This window comes from Schistocerca serialis, chromosome 6 (assembly GCF_023864345.2).
Source record: "Schistocerca serialis cubense isolate TAMUIC-IGC-003099 chromosome 6, iqSchSeri2.2, whole genome shotgun sequence".
NCBI classification, from domain to species: domain Eukaryota; kingdom Metazoa; phylum Arthropoda; class Insecta; order Orthoptera; family Acrididae; genus Schistocerca; species Schistocerca serialis.
Window position 1 is genome coordinate 530,509,697 of NC_064643.1, and position 17,931 is coordinate 530,527,627.

The window sequence follows — 17,931 nt, forward strand, 5'->3', positions numbered from 1 at the left end:
CTTGTGGGCGGAGTGTCAGGAGGTTGTGGGGCAGGGAGGAGGGGAAAAAAGAGTAAAAGGAAAGGAGCACAGAAAGACAGGTGGATGCATTGGCAGAGGATAGAAAATAAACAGGGGAGAGATGGGAATGGGGAGGAGATGATAGGACATAGGGGGTGGAAACTGTTGGGTCGAGGGTGTAGGGACAGCAGTTACCGGAGGTTGAGGCCGGGATAATTATGGGAGATTATTATTATTTTTTCGTGTGACTAGGGCCTCCCGTCGGGTGGTGCAAGTCTTTCGATTTGGCGCCACTTCGGCGGCTTGCACGTCGATGGGGATGAAATGATGATGTTTAGGACAACACAACACCCAGTCCCTGAGCGGAGAAAATCGCCGACCCAGCCGGGAATTGAACCCGGGCCCTTAGAATTGAAATTCTGTCATGCTGACCACTCAGCTACCGGGGGCGGACATTATGGGAGATACTTACCTATCATCATTCCCCGAAATGAGGGATATCCTAGCTGAGATACTTCCCACCCCTCCTAAAGTGGTGTTCTGTCACCTATCCCTATCCTAGTTCATCCTTATTTCACGACCAATCCCAACCACTTGCCAGGAGGATCATATCCCTATGGAAGACCCAGGTGCAAAACCTGCCCAATCCACCCACCCAGCACTTCCTATGCCAGTCTTGTCACTGATTTATCCCACCCCATCATGGGTCTGATCACCTGAGAAAGCAGCCATGTTATTTATCAGCTCTACTGCAAACACTGCGCAGCTTTTATTAGCATTGGTCTGACTGCCAACCCCGCCGCTTGCAGTGCAAGGATGAATGGCCACCGCCAAACTGTGGCCAAGAGCAAAGTAGAACACACTGTGACACAACATACAACTGAACATAATGCTTGGTTTCAATGGCTGTTTCACTACCCAAGCCATCTGGATCCTTCGCTCTACCACCAGCTTTTCTGAAATGTGCAGGTGGGAGTTATCCTCACAACACATTCTCTGCTCCCATAATTATCTCAGCCCTAACGCACATAACTACTGTCCCCACATCATCCATCCAACAATTTTCACCCCCTCTGTACTATAACCTCCTCTCCACTCCCATTCTATTTATTTGCCGCTTTCTGCCAACGCACCTGCCCATCTTTCCCTGCCCCTCTCCTTTTATCGCCACACTTCCCTGCTCCACAACCTTCTGACACTGCACCTGTTGGCATTCTAGTCCCTGCACACTCCACCAGACAGCGTTCGTCTCTCTGCCCAGCTGAAAACTACTATCCCTTACCCTTACCCTTCCCCATACCTGCCCCCTCCAGATTGCTGCTTGCACATTTCGGCCTGAGATGCTGGAGTTGGCAGTCATGTGAGTGAGGTGTACTTGCTTGTGTGTATGAATGGTGTGTGTGTGTCTCTCTATTACTGATGAAGGCTGCAGCTGAAAGTGTTACGTAAATGCCTTTTAATTATGCCTGTCTGCAACTTGACGCATCTTCTTTACGGCAAGTAGTTCAAAAATGGTTCAAATGGCTCTGAGCATTGACTTAACATCTGAGGTCATCAGTCCCCTAGAACTTAGCACTACTTAAACCTAACTAACCTAAGGACATCACACACATCCATGCCCGAGGAAGGATTCGAACCTGCGACCATAGCAGTTGAGTGGTTCCGGACTGAAGTGCCTAGAACCGCTCGGCCACGGCGGCCGGTGGCAAGTAGTAATCTATCTTTTTCCACTTTGTTTATATTCCTACCTGGTGTTTCCATTGTTTGATTTAATGTTTAAAATACATCTATATATTCATTTTGGGCATCTTTACAGCTACAGTAGAGGATAGTTTACTATAATGTTCTGATTTTTAATTTATATTCATGAAAAAATAAAAGTTGTGAAGCAGTTGCATTCCAGTGACATATACGAAGTTCCTTTTTTTTTTCGTACCAGTTGCCTAAGCAAAGAGTTTGTGACTGAAGAAATTATCTTCATTTGGCATTCAGCTACAAGGTTTTCTTCTTTCATAGTTCACATCTTGAATGTCTTACAGTGAAAAGAAATAGATCTTTATCATAAAGTTTATCTTGTATATTTCTGCTGAAACAAACTTTGACTTGTATAATGCAGCATGTAGAACCTACCATTTTTCCATGCAAATTATTAAAATATATGTGATAACAAAACACAAGGAACATAAAACACAAACAAGCAATGAATAAAGGAAATTACACTGTTTTTATTCCACAAAAAACTTTTACTTGAGCAGTAAAAATGTTAAAGCATTAACTGTATTGCTTCCTGTCAAATCAACATCACATAACTGCAGTAGATAATGAAGAGTGGGGGTGGGAGGATTAATAGGCTTCATCATCTCTCAAAATTCTTTTGAAAGACATAGGACGAAGATGCAGCTATTTTAACAATAACTTGGTTACAGTACCTTGTTGTGCTTGAAACACCACATTTTTCTGGTCAATTCAAAAGAACTGACATGTTTTCACTCTTTTAAAAAACTGTCCCAATTGACAAATGATTCTGAACCTTACAATCCTGCCAGATTTACACATTTCTGCAGATATAATTAACACTGTTAGAACATTTACGAAACTACTTTTCTAAAAAAATGTACATAATGTTTCTTCGATGACATTTCCTTATATTTCTTGGCGAACAAAACATTCCCCTTCACTTAATTAAGCAAAGAGGTATTTCTCAAGTAATAACAAAGTTTCATTTTCTTAAGCAACACATGTGGCTGCATGCTGTTAACACAATATGCTCGATACCCTAACAGTTATTTCCATCTGGTACAACACCTGCTTTATATAAGATATTTCTGTCGTGAGATTATGTAAGAAATTGTAGCCTGAAACTGATGTTCAAATTATCAACAATAGTAAATATCTTTACCATAAATGTAGAGTCCAGACTAGCATACTTAACAAAGGCTTACTGAATAAATCAATCAATTAAAAATACAACGTAAATGCAGAAAATAAAATTTTTCTCTTACTGTGAAAATATATAAAGAAATTTCATTCCTAGAAATATATCTGGGAAAATTTCCCACAGAAGTACAGCATTGTGTGTTTAGAATACAAAACCATTAAAAAGAATTATTACAGAAAAATGAACACATGAAGAAAGGTTTGTGAACATATGTCAAAGGGAACACTATTATGTTCAATGGTTTGTGTATATAAAACATTAATGCAAATTCATTATAAAAGTATTATTAAGTAGAAAACAGAAAGGGGTTGGGTGATCACACAAGAAGAAATTGTGAATAACAAGCAATAAAATTTTATAAATATACAGACCTGTGAACCAGGTCAGTCTAACATTTTCAGATAGCTGGACTGTTACTTGCAGTCTGGTCACAATACTGCTAAATGTATGTTGGGGAGTCTTTCAGACTGCAGTCACATGCAATACACGTATCTACACCTTTTTCATTCACCAGTGTGCACTGCGGACATTCTCGGCCTCCACTGGCAAGGGGTTTGATTTCTGATCCTCTGACTTTCGATTTACCACACATCTCACAAACTTCACGTGTGGGATTATTTAAAAAAGTGCATGTACTACATTCCCACTTATCAGACTCATGTTCAGAGAAATTGCTTACTTCTGTACAGTCTTTCTGCTTCAGTTCTTTCTCATTTGACCTAGGTACATCACCAGAGGGATTGACACGATTAGTGTGATCAGAAATCCTTCTTAGGTCCAAAGTTGCAGACGAATACTGCACACTAGACTGCACATTCTTTTTACTATGTTTCTTTGGTTCTCTAGGTAATGTTTTTGTTGAGCTCTTGTTTACTTGAACATTTGATTTGCTTGTTTCTGTAACAACAGATACTGGTCTCTCTCTGGATGGAACACTAGCTGCAGAATAATAATCATTTGGACTCTCAATTGCATCAGCTCCAAGAGACGTTTTCGAAGTATGTGGTTTCACATAAATGTCATTATCTTCTTTCATACCTTTTTTACTCACATTCTTTTTTGATTCCTTGGGAAACGTCTTAGACATTTTTGCAACGTCTGAACTGCCACCAACATTCAACCTACTTACTTCAGAGTACATTACTTCCTTAGGGGGTGACGACATGTTGTCATACACACTACCACGGCCATCTAGATTTTCATTCACTGCTGTTTTCTTTGAATTTCTTGATCCCTCACCATCACATTCCAATTTCATCCTATGCAGAGCTTCATTTATTTTCATTGGTCTTCTCTCTGGTGGACTAGATATCTTTTTATGATATTCTTCAAGCCTCAATTCCATTAAGGTGTTTTCAAGACTTGACATTTCGATAGCCTGTTGCTTTGACGGCTTCGGTTCCTTATGATTAGATTTACTGTGTTTTTCTGGGGAGAGAACATTTGGCCTATCTGCTAAATCTTTACTGTAACCTTGGCTCTCGAGGCTTTTGAAAACATAGTTCCAAGCATCAAATGTTCCTTTACCATCTTCTTTTGCCTTGCTTAATGAAGGATGGTCTTCAATGCTATCTATATCATCCAAATATGACAAGTGATCCTGAGAATTTACAGGTGCAACAAACCTGCCACTACTATCAACTTGTCGTTCACAATTCTTTTTCAGCTGTGCTTGGGAACTATGCTGCTTCACTACTCTTGGTATCAATATGGAAGAATCTGGTCCTGGAAATGACTGCTGGTGATTGACACTAGTACTCTGTGCAGGATTCGTATTTTCTAATTCTATTAACTGTCCTGTAGGAACAGTATAACCATAGTTCTGCATCACAGTCGGGTTTTCCAATAACTGTCCTGACGGAGGATAGCCATTTTGTACTGCTTGAGGTGGGATGTGATTCACTGCCAATGGACCAGGAAATTGATGTATGTGGCTACTGTTAGGATAAAGATCTTGAGATTTTAATACGGGATGTGGAGCAGGTGGTACCTGATAGGCAGTGTGCACAGGAGCAGGTACTGCAACCTGGTAAGGTACTGATTGTGGCACACTTGTAACACCTGCATATCTCGATTGTGATGGTAGAGTGTACGCAGCATGAGTGTTGCCCAAAGCGTAAGTGGGTGAATAGTAGTTATATCCTAAATGTGGAACATGGTGTTGAATTTGTCCATATACACAACCAGCCGCTGGAGAATGATAATGGGGTGAAGTGCCATATGTGTCAAATGCTGGAGGTGGGTGGTGATAAGGAGCTGAAATCAGCTGCTGCTTTTGCTGCTGTTGCTGTTGTTGCACCTGCTGCTGTTCTTGATAATGGCGCTGATGAAGTCTATATATCAAACCTCTGGTAGCATTTTCTGGAGAACCAGCATGATTCTCACGGTATTCCAGAACATCCAGCCATGTACAATGAAACCGGCTTGACACTTCTTCCCAAATGTGTTTCAGCAACTGCAAACAATACTGAAGATATAGCTCTGGAACTTGCAGGAACGTACACAACACCTGGTGAGTATTAACAAGTCACCAAGACAAAAAGAATATTACAAAGTGCAGTTTATATACAAATTCACTACATTCTTTAACAGTCACTTTATAAGAAGGGAACCATCTACTCAGCAACTATTGAAACAGGAAGAAATGGTTAAGGGATAATAGACACACAAATTTCTAGCTTTTAGGATTAATTACACTTTTAATGGGAGAAGCAAATAATGTAAAAAGCTGTAAAGGTGATGAGTGGAAGAAACACCACCTCAAACCTTGAATCAAGAGACACACAAAATACAGGAAACATGTGAAAAATCCTTCTGTACAAAAATAGGCTAAAATACAAATTTCTAGCTTTTAGGATTAATTACACTTTTACTGGGAGAAGCAAATAATTTAAAAAGCTGTAAAGGTGCTGAGTGGAAGAAACACCTCCTCAAACCTTGAATCAAGAGACACACAAAATACAGGAAACATGTGAAAAATCCTCCTGTACAAAAATAGGCTAAAATACTGGAGTGGGGCTTAATGCAGTGTGACATCACATTTTCTCAGAAAATAAACAAAAATCTCCTTGTTGTGCAGCCTCCAGTACTGATACTGTGGTAAAACATAAAAACATAAATACTGTTGTGTGAGCACTTTAACTCCAGAGCTCATTTTCTTACTTAACGCTATTGCTCTGATAATGTCTCTTCTTCTCTCTGGGTCACAAATGTTCTGAGCTTCCAGTATGGTTGGGATTGTATAAACAGGATAAAGATGCTACATTTAAAGTCACGAGAGCCTGCAGACATCATGGGAAAATGTAACGTGCTAAATACAGTTGCTGAAGAAAAAAATAAACTTACTGATATGAGACAGGAGGACATAGAAAGATGACTGTTGCCTCTAAAGAACTATCATCATCATCATCATCATCATCATCACCATCAGGAAGTTCTTCCAGCTTCCGAACATTTTGTCTGCATCTGTTTCTGTTTTGGTAGATTTCCTTCCTCACTACAGCATCCCACGATCCAGCTACCTTTTTCTTGGATTTCCACGTGGTCTCTGTCTTGTCATGTTCCTTTACAAGTACCGATTGGCAATTTGGTTAAGCTTCATCCATATCACATGAGCAAACCACTCCAGTCTAACTGCACTCAGCCTTCCTTCCATGGGCACTTCTGCTTGCAGGTCTCTCCTTAGTGTTCTACCACTGTTCCACCTGGTGTAATAATGGCTCTTGTGAGAGACTAAGCAAAACAATGTAATAAGGGGAAGGGGGGGGGGGAGGGGGTACAAAGGCCGTCTCAGTAATAAGGCATCCTGGTGCAGGAACACATATTCAGCTAGCTGATAAAGCAGAAGACGCCATCCAGCGTCTCTGAAACAAAGAATTGCTACATATTACAGCACTGAAGGGATTTCTGGAGGCACTGATCTGACTGATATACTAGGGCAAATGAGATCATGATTGCCTGGGCCCGGTGCCTCAGACCTGTTATGATTTAGCGTACTGGACTGCTGCTGTTTCAGAGACACTACCTGACCCGGCTTGCACTTACACTATGAATTCAGAGACACGTCATGAATTATGCAATCATCACCAAAAGAGGAGAGGTCTACGCCCGCCTATCATCTGAGATGATTCAGCAAGGCTGGCACAGTCACCCCTGTCAACAGCTGCAGGCTGCTACCTGTGCTGAGTCTGGATGCTGCTGGCTTCGTATCTCCTCACTGTTGGGCCATCTGCTGGTTGACTACCACCTGCTGATGGACACCGTTCTGGTGGGCCTTGGGCTCAAGTCTGGGTCACCTAAGCACTCAGTCATCACCATGCAATCGAGCAAATGTTGTTTCCGTACATCGTCCTGGTGAGCATATGCTGTCACTGTCTGCCAGCATTCAGTGCGGGCACATTCCACTGTTACTATTGATGCTGGAGGTCGCAGTTTAATTCCACCTGGCCCGATACATGCTGTGCTGAGCAACTCAGTCAAGCCATCTGCTTCTGGCCACTTGCCATCCGTCAATTGTGTGCCGCATGGCACCACTCCTGAGTCAGCACCAGTGCCACTGTGCTGACAGGAGCATGTTGCCAGCTGCTGCCTTTGTCTGAAGGAACACCCAGTGCACCATCCTTCTGAAGGGTTTATGTTGAAACTGACATGCTTCAGCAGCTGAACCGCCTACAACATGGAGGCATTGGCCACCTTCCCGGATCCGTCTCCACCGCTGTAACTGTTAAGGAACAAAGGACTAATTCAACCAGCACTGTTTCCGACTCCTGCCACCAATCCGCTGCAACCACGACCTGGGAAGTGCCAGCTGCAATATGTTCTGAACCATCAAACAGCCAGCTTCATGTGCCACTAGGTTAGTACATCCTGACCTCCACAAGTGGTGTCAGAAGTTATCGGCTGCTATGGAAGGGTGGATTGTGAATGTGATCACCAGCTCTGGCTAGCAGCTTTGATGAAGCAGTATGTGAGTGGACTTACTGTTTATTCTACCATTTTCCTGGTCTCGTGCAAGCATATGGTTAGGAGAACCAATTGCTACAGAAATTTAATGATGGAGTTTATGATGATTGAAGAACCTGCCAATCTTTCACAATTCTGAAGAAATGATAGGGAATATTATGCTGGTATGCAGCCAGCAAGATGCACACAGTGCAATCTGTTGGGCTACAGTGCACCATGTGCACAGTCAGCATCTGACACTATCGTCAGTTTGCCAAGCAGTGTGAAGAGTTAAGAACATCAGATGAAAAGACTAAAATCAGCGTGTCATTACCGCAATGTGTCTCTGTTATCATTATCTTTGTTTGTTCTCTGTTACTGTGTTATTTTTAATTTTGGTGGGAAAAGGTTGTGCAGTGCAGAGCCAAGATTCACAGTGTGTTTCCTCAGAAGAGGCATTTCAAAAGCTTTGGTAGATCAAACAGAGGTTCTAAAAGGCAAGCAACATGCAGATACACAAGGAATTAGCTGAAATGAGGGAGCTTCATCCAATGTAACTGCGCCTTAACTAAACTTAGCTACCATCAGTCTGATTACCACTTCTTCATGCAATACAATGGAAGATGCGTTGACATTCAAAGGTGACCTAGAATTAGCCATGAAGCTGGGCCTCTGAACTGATGAATGCCCATCACAGGTGGCCTAGTTACTCTTAATAGGTGAAGCAAAGCTATACATGATGTATGCTGAAGACTTGAAAATTGTGCATGCATTTGAGCAGCTTAAGGTATGTTGATTTGGGGGAGGGGACCAAACAGCAAGGTCATTGGTCCCATCAGATTAGGGAAGGGTGGTGGAGGAAGTCGGCTGTTTCCTTTCACATGAACCATCCCATCATTTATGTGAAATGATTTAAGAAACTCATACAAAACCTAAATCAGGATGGCCAGACGTGGGTTTGAACCCTTGTCTTCCCAAATGCGAGTCCAGTGTGTTAACCACTTTGTCACCTCGCTCAGTACAGCTTAAGGAAGGGCTCGTGTAGTGCTATTGGAAACAGAGCAGTATGAGCTTCATTTGAGAGCAGCTGAGTGCAGTATCTCAAAAGTAGACTGAATCAGCAGACTAAAGCAGTGAAAAGTTTTCTGGACATGGCAGGATTCCGAATGGGGGCAAATCTACTCTAAAAATCCCTAGGTCCACTGTTCCCGAAGTGATACCGAAGTGGAAATGTGAAGGGACACTTACAGCACAAAAGTGTACAGGCCGACCTTGTCTGTTGACTGACAGAGACCACCGACAGTTGAAGAGGGTCGTAATGGGTAATAGCCAAACACCTCCCCAGACCATCACACAGGAATTCCAAACTACATCAGGATATCCACTGCAAGTACTATGACAGTAAGGTGGGAGGGGAGAAAACTCGATTTCATCATCGAGCAGCTGCTCATAAGCCACACATCTTGCCAGTAAATGCCCCACTATGCCTCGCTTGGTGTAATGAGAGTAAACATTGGACAACTGAAGAGTGGAAAAACGCTGCGTGGAGTAACGAATTACGGTACACAATGTGGTGAACCAATGGAAGGGTGTGGGTATGGCAAATGCCCAGTGAACGACATCTTCCAGCGTGTGTAATGCCAACAGTAAAATTCAGAGGCGGTGGTGTTATGGTGTAGTCATGTTTTTCACGGAGGGGGGCTTGCACCCCTTGTTGTTTCACGTGGCACTATCACAGCACAGGCCTACATTAATGTTTTAAGCACATTCTTGGTTCCCAACATTGAAGAGCAATTCGGTGATGGCAATTGCATCTTTCAACACAATCGAGAACCTGCTCATAATGTACGGCCTGTGGCAGAGTGGTTACACGACAATAACATCCCTGTAGTGGACTGGCCTGCACGGAGTCCTGACCTTAATCCTATAGAATACCTTTGGGATGTTTTGGAACGCCGACTTTGTGTCAGGCCTCACCAACCGACATCGATACCTCTCCTCAGTGCAGCACTCCGTGAAGAATGTACTGTCACTCCCATAGAAACATTCCACCACCTGACTGAACGTATGCCTGCGAGTGGAAGCTGTCATCAAGGCTAAGGGTGGGCCAACACCATATTGATTTCCATCATTACCACTGGAGGGTGCTACGAACTTGTAAGTCATTTTCAGCCAGGTGTCCGGACCCTTTTGATCACATAGTGTACCTAAGACATGTGCTTAGTTAGGATGGTGTAAACACCAACCTGAGACTGATACATGTAGTGCATCGTTTGCAACACACATGACTAAAGAGCTGCAGTCATTATTGCGATTAGCTTATTGCTATAGAGAATTTGTGATGGGATTTGTGGTTATTGGAAGACCACTGATACAATTGTTAAAGAAGGGTGTAAAGTTCTGGTGGATGGCTGAATGTCGGGTGTTATCTGTAAGATTTAAAGTATTAACGGACCACACAGTGTTAAAATGGTTGTTGGGTTTAAAAGATACTTGAAGTAGGCTGACATGGTGAGAGATGAAATTAAGTGAATTAGTCTTTGAAGTGATTCACAAACTGGAAAGTAGGCATGGAAATGCAGTCAGTCAGAGCAAGAAGATTGGTGAAATATGAGCACGCGGTTGCAGCCTTGCAGAATGGCAAAATACACTGATGGTGCTAGTTAGCCAAAACGCAGCCACAGTTTGCTATCCACAATGGGTTGTTCAGCAGGGTAGAGAGTAGGCTGACCAGATTTCAAAGAGAAACACTTGTGTTTATACTCAACTTCATTACTACACTTATGCTTTCCTTCCTTCTTAGTTATAGTGATATTTTGAAATCGATAGTAGGCCAGTGATGATGCAGCAGCAGTTGGGCCACATATCATAGTGCCTGCTGTACTGTGAGAAAAAGAGTTCAAAGGAATAAGTACATGACCACATGCTACCTGGATGCAGAGGATGCAGAACAGATCACAGATTGGCTGAATGTTACTGGTGGTGGACATGGAAACTGGATGCGGTCCAGTATATGAGAAATTTGGTGCCATGTGCACAGCATGTGTACTTTTGAGTCATCAGCTTCAGAAGTTACCAGAGCCAACCAACCCACCTGAGATGGCTGAAGTACACATCATAGGTCCATTCGGCCAGACAACAGAGGGGAATAGCCACTTATTATATATCATTTTTCATGATATGTCACAATGATCACCATTCCAAATCAAAAGGCAAGTACAGTAACACAGGCAATACTAAACAACTGGTCGATGAAATTCGGTGTCCCTGATATGATAATCACAGATTGTGGCACCAACTTCATGTCAGTGCTCAAGAAACAACTGTGTCGTCTGTTATGTATCCGAAAACTAAGAACTACACCATACCATGTGCATGCTAACACCGAATGACTGGGAAGATGCTGAGCCATTACTTCAGTATTCACCATAATGACTGGGGGTATTTACCTACCACATGTTGTGGCTGTGTATAGTTCAAAGATGCATCACAGCATTTGGTCTTGCACTTCATTACATAGTGTTGGAAGAAAGATGCCATCACTGTGAAGGTTACTACAGACTAAGGTAGGGAAAAATGTGGAACCTATACAGAATTCTACTAGAGCATTAAATGATGTGTGCAGAAGGTGAACACTAAGGCACTTGAGCAGTAGGAGAAAATGGGATGGCATGGTGGCAAATTGCCAGATTATAAATTTGGCCAATGTGTAATGTTAACTAACCCATATACATCGAAGGGCGAGACGAAGAAATTTATTATGTGATACTTGGAGCCGTACCAAGTTGCAGAACTGACATCACTAGTAAATGTTAAATTACAATTTCCAACATGGACAATCGTTGTCCACATAGGATGCATTCACCCTTTTAAAGTACTCCGCAGAAACCAGTGTCACTACCTGGGAAGAAGGTTGGTGGCAAAAAGGAGAGTAGGGATACAGAAACTCATGGTCTGGCCTTGCGCAAGATCTCAAACAGTCAGGCTTTGCTAACATATAGGAAAGTTACCATGTTAATTTTAGACATTTATTTTTTATGATTAATTATATAGGAAATTAGGAGACCAGGGAAAACATTGAGCAAGGTTCTGTTTTGTCCATTTTTTTTTGTTTTGGTTGGATATTGTTTGTTAACATAGGCAGATTTATTTCTAATATTATGAAAAGTATAGATTGCTACTCATCACAAAGTGGAGATGCCAAGTCACAGACAGACACAACAAAAAGACTGCTAACAACTTAAGCTTGCAGCCAAAAGGCCTTTCGGCCGAAAGCTTAACTTGTTAGCAGTCCTTTTTGTTGTGCCTGTCAGCGACTTGGCATCTGCACTTTATGGCGAGTAGCAATTTATCCTTTTGATAATACTGTCACTATTTCATTATGGATTTTCCACTGGCTGATTTATTTTTGTATATTTTGTAGCTATAGGCATGGTAGGGAGCTAATTGTGTAAAGAATTGGGTAAGATGATGGTGTGTTGGTGTAACAGAAGGATTTATATCATTCATGCTGTGCAGAGATGAGTCGTGAGCATTTGGTACTTTCAAGAGGGGGAGGGAGAGCAACTGTGGCTCTTTCACCATGTGATGTTACCGCCAAGCATGAGCATTGTGAGGGTACAGAATTGTTATACAGTTAAATGTGGAATTTCTCCTTTTAAAGCCAGAGATCGCAAGATTTCTGCATCGTCATTGTCTCATATAAATGAACAATAGTGTAGCATATTAATGGTAGCATGTAGGGGAACATTTCAAGGGAAACACAGGTCCACATTTTTGAATATGACATTGTATGTTGGAACAAAAAATTGTTTGTGTTTTCCTGTTACCTGTCTGAGATACTTTTCAGGTAGCATGTGGCATTTGAAGTTTGTCAGCAGATCCCTTTACATCACAGCAAGGATGGCACAGAAATACCAACTCCATATGGACATTGTAAGAAGTGTCTCGGAATAAGAGATGTCAAGGATCATAAATGAAACTATATACAAGAATGCTCGTGAAAAAACTTATACAGAAAAGCTTCAAATTTGTTTTAAGTATTGAAAGTTGTACTCAGATATCAACACAGACAGCATGTTATTAAGTTCATGCAACAAATGTACACTATTTAATCCTTGGGATAACTATTTTCAGTACAAGGAAGAGTATAGTAATAATAAGTAATATATTTAAAAGGAAGGTACTTCAAGAACAATAATTTTATGATTTTGCTGCCCAGTGAACCCTTGTCTCATGGTGACCCAAGAGGTAAATACAAATCTGGAATGCAAGAAGTTCAAATTGAAGAATACAACAGAGGATGAAAACAACTACAAAGAATTTTGCATCAAGAATTTATTATGCTTTTGCACCTGGACTTTGATCCTGTTACAAGTTTACGCGGACTTATTTTATTAAGTGTGGAAGATAATGAGTGCAGACATCATTATGCATGTGTAGTGGATATGTGAATATTTAGAGGCAGAGTCAGTTTGTCAAACACTGTTCAGTCAAAAAGAAAACTAATTGAGGAAATATAGTTCATAACAAAAGATACAAACAAGATTAAACTAAATAATTCATCATTATTTAGTTTAAAACAATGATTCTACTACATTATTACTCGTTAGGAAATTCACATATGGCTGTCATAGGGGAAAATATTTCTTTAGAATCGATTATGTAAATGATTGCACAGCAAACAAAAAATTTAATGCAAGCAATTTCACAGCAATCACCACAAGTGGACGAAACATTTTCTCAGATGAAATGAAAAATGCAGGATTAATCAACAGATACAAATGAAAAATATGGTCAAATAGATAACACATTTTCTAAAACAGATAAAAAACTGATCAAGACGAGTTCTCAATTAGCTGGAAGAATGAACAGACTAGATAATTAGAAAAAAAAACAAGGTAAAAATTTTTTTATGAAGGTTTAGATTTAGTTGAATGTAACACTGACAACGCTGCTGAACATTCTGATATTTTTAGTTTGGTATGGGATGTTCCAGTTATTATAGTGATTACAAATGAAAGTGAACCACAACTGGAAAAACTGCGAGTGTTGCAGTACCCTTTGGTAGGGTTGATGAAACAGGTCATAATGAATAGATAAGCCATAACGGTTTTACATACCAATATCGCTCTTTCTACCGCTGTACTGGCAACACATCATACTAAAAAAAGACACACCATTGAGAGGTCTTTAATGTGGTGTTACATTTTAACTGCATATGTTTGTAATATGCAGGCATAAATACAAAATCTACCAAATTCGGTATAAGACTCTTTCTGTTGCTGGCACTGGCAGAAGGTGAGGAAGGGTAGTTACATGGTCAATATGTTCAGTGCATACTGAAACTGAGTGCCCTGATCAGTATCTGATTCACTAATTCACGAATGGTGATCAGAAAAATCTCTGATATCTGTGCTACGGGGTTTTCCACTTGTCATTGAAAGATGGAGAAACTCACCAAAAATTTTGGCTTCTCAAAGTGTATGGTGAATGACTAGTCTTCCTTTTGCCATGAAGTGCATATCAAGGGGGCGATTCATGATTCACAACAGTTAAGGGGATCAGGAGTCATCACTGAAAAAGACGAGGAGAAAATTGGGGGAAAAAAAACATGGCAGGGGTCATAAAATTGTCAGAAATTGTGTGTTTGGTGGAATTCAGTGAGGGTCGAAAAAATACTTCCTTGAAGCCATTGAATTTTGAACCCAGGAAATCTCGATCATAATAATAAAGAGAAGATCCTCACTGGTGTGAGAACTGTTAGTGACTGCTTCAGTTCATACGATACTCTAGACCTTACGAATGAATCATAGTGTGAACTTTGTAGATCCAAATGATCGTTCCGTTCACACACAGAATGTCGAAAGAACGTGACGAGATGCTAGAGGTGCCATCTCATGACATGGCAGAGAGATTGAACATTTTGTGCATTAGCTACCTGAGTACCTGTTCTATAGAGCATATCACTCGAAAGAAATATTAAATCACTTTTTCACTGAGGCTGGTAAACTTTAACCATCCAATGGAACAGCGGTGCAATAACTCTTTCAGAAGAATGCTGTATGCACGACTAGCAACTACAATTCTGTGCCTTTTGGGGAAACTGGTGCCTTCACTTTTCCTCACCATTAAAGGAATTTGATAACATTGCTTTGCTGATTCCTGTGCATTTTGCATATTACTGTGAGACATTAACCATACCTATTTTAGTCCTTTGTGTGTTCGTGTAGCAAACATTCATGCAGTGACTGGCCAATGAGGTCATGTGTCCTGTGCCCTGATTGGCTGACAAAAGCAAATTGCACAGTGCTATCATGATTTCATAGTTTTCGAACCTATGACAGTGTATTTTGTGGATTTCATATTTATACTTCCGCATTATGAAAATATGCAGTTTAAATGAAATAATGGATTGAAGATCTCTCCAAAATGTGTTGCTTTTGGCACTTTCTTTTTTTTTCCAGCGCTGCAGGTAACACGATACTAGTATAGTATAGTGTTGTCATATAGTGCCTGTTTGAATGAATACTGGCTAAGAAAGGTTTGAATAAAATTATTGACGAAAACTGAGCATTTTAGGTTGCCAACAGCTGTAGTAGAAGTAGTAAATCTCATCCAACCTCAAGCATTTGCATGTCTCAATAAATTATAAAGTAAACAATGATTTCAGTGTTTTAAATTGATGATTTGCTTTGATAGTTATCTGCAGAATTAGGAGATTGAAGTCAGTCTCTGAAATTTCTGGATATATAACTAAATTCTCTAAGCTAGACTTTAGTCTTTTTTTGCAAATTAAAAAAAAATAGATATTTTTGCAGTAGATTTCAATTTGTACGTGTTAGATGAAAGCACAGAGTCTACCCAGTTTCATGACTTAATTCAGAAATCTTATTTTATCTTGAACCTTTTACAAATGCCCTTAGGAACACAAATATAATAATCAACAACTTGTTTAGGTCTAAGGAGATGTATAATTTAGCTCTTTTTTTAACTTCCAGAAACAGAAAAACTATGGTCTAAAATGTGTATAAAAAGAAATTTTACTAAATTTAAATTTACTGTGGTTAACTGAAGACGATTAGCCAGCCTTTGACAACTTCAAAGACCAAAAAATTTTGATAGGTTCTATACAAGGTTGTATGTACAACCGTATTTAATCACTCCTTTTCTCCCTGTAATTTTGCAGAAGAAAGCACAGAATAATTTGCTCTCTCTTTCTCTCTCTCTCCCCCCCCCCCCCCCCCCCTCTCTCTCTAAAAAACAGGTAGAAACATAGTGATATAAAAGTTAACAGGAATTTTGGATTTGTAACATGAGTTAAATGTGATAAAGCTACATTCGGAAAAGTTGTATTGACAGCAAAATGCCTGGTAAAACATACAAATAAAACAATGTTAGTATTGGGTATTCTCAAATTGTAATTCGGAGCTAATGTTAAAAGTCAAGAAAGGTAGCAAATTAATTTAAAACATTATTGTACTGTTAACCTTTTTCACATGTCAAATATTTCAATGAAATAATTATATATGGAGTAAAATTTGATGTAGATATGACAGCCCATCAAAATAAGGTTAACCTGAAGTTGAGTAAGACAGAATACCAACCATTCTGACCAAAGTTGCATGTACCACAATACCATTTTATATCCATCAATTACCTTATCAACCAGTCCTTGAAACAAAGGTGCTCCCCAAATGTGTTAAAATGCAGTGTGTTTCCTGTTTAAACATATAATAATATATATATATATGGTAACCTGAGACATAACTGAAGGTTTATTGGTGGTTTGCTTCTACACATATGATAACTCAAAATGTTTCTGTGATTGCTTGCTGCAGTTGGTACTGCAGGTGCATGCACTTAACTGCTTTGCTCACGTAAACATGCATCAGTAACAACATGGACTCCTTAGCAGACTGTGTTCTGTGTGCTTTCTCTTGCAGGGATAAAGTCTGTTACGCTAGTATGATGATGTTTCTGGCATGAGTATGGACTGGAATCAACTGACGATGTTATCACTTACATAAAAATCAAGAATTGGGACAAGCGGCTTTGGGTAACTGGGAGTTTGCTTTCAACGTAAGGCCCCCACAGCAATCACACCATTCTAGAGGCTACTGTTGAATTAATCCATACATCCTTCCAACTGAAACCTCATAAGTCAATCCAACAAGCAAGTAGGTAGTTACAGTTAACTCATTTGACACTAGACAATGTTTCCCATAAAAGCTTGTGCCTACAGGTGTACAAACTGTGGCTTCATCAGAAAATTAAGCCTGAGGGTAGGCCATGATGGAAGGCAATCGCAGGGAGAATTCTGGCAAAAATGATAATGCGTCATTCCTCGATTTTGTCTGTTTCTCGGACAAGGCCACATTCCACACTACTGGGCATGGTAAACATGCTCAGCTGCCACATACAGTTAAACCCCATCACATAGTGATAAAAGTGCAAATGTGACTCTCCAAAAATGAATGTGTAGTGTGGATTGCTGAAGGAGACAGTTATAGGCCCATTCTTCTTTGCAGAGCCTACAGTAACAACATACATGGACATGTTGGACCTGTATGCTGTGCCACAACTTCCTCACGACATGAACTTCCAACAAGATGGTGCACCATGTCCTTTTGCAAATAATGTTTGGAATTTCTTGGACCATGAGTTTTCCCAGATAGCTGGTCTGGGATAGGTATAGTAGTTCATCAATTGCTTGTGCCTCCTAGGTGCCCAGACATATTACAACTGGTTTTCTTTCTGTGGGAGTTTATCACGAATCAAGTGCACCAGACAGTGTTTGTGATCCACCAGACCTGTGCTGTCACATTTGTGCAGCTTTCGCTAAGGTCATGCCTGCAATGTTGCAAAACACTTGGAGAGAAGCAGAATACCAATTAAGGTCTTGCCTGCAATGTTGCAAAACACCTGGAGAGAAGCAGAATACCAATTAGATGTCTGTCATGCCACGTATTGTGTGTATATTGAGGTGTGTAAACAAACATTCTGAGTTACCATACTTGTAGAAACATACTGTCAATCAATACTTCAATTAC

The 17,931-nt window shown here is 40.4% G+C and overlaps 1 protein-coding gene across 2 annotated transcripts in view; it reads right to left on the reverse strand.

The window, feature by feature from the left end:
* Window positions 1-2,205: 2,205 nt before the first annotated feature.
* LOC126484171 (protein tamozhennic) overlaps window positions 2,206-17,931 on the reverse strand; it is a 63,507-nt gene continuing 47,781 nt past the window's right edge. For both annotated transcript variants that reach the window (XM_050107578.1, XM_050107579.1), the window contains one exon: window positions 2,206-5,393. In XM_050107578.1, coding sequence (XP_049963535.1) covers window positions 3,378-5,393 — 2,016 coding nt within the window. In that variant the 3' untranslated portion in view covers window positions 2,206-3,377. The remainder of the gene's footprint in view (window positions 5,394-17,931) is intronic.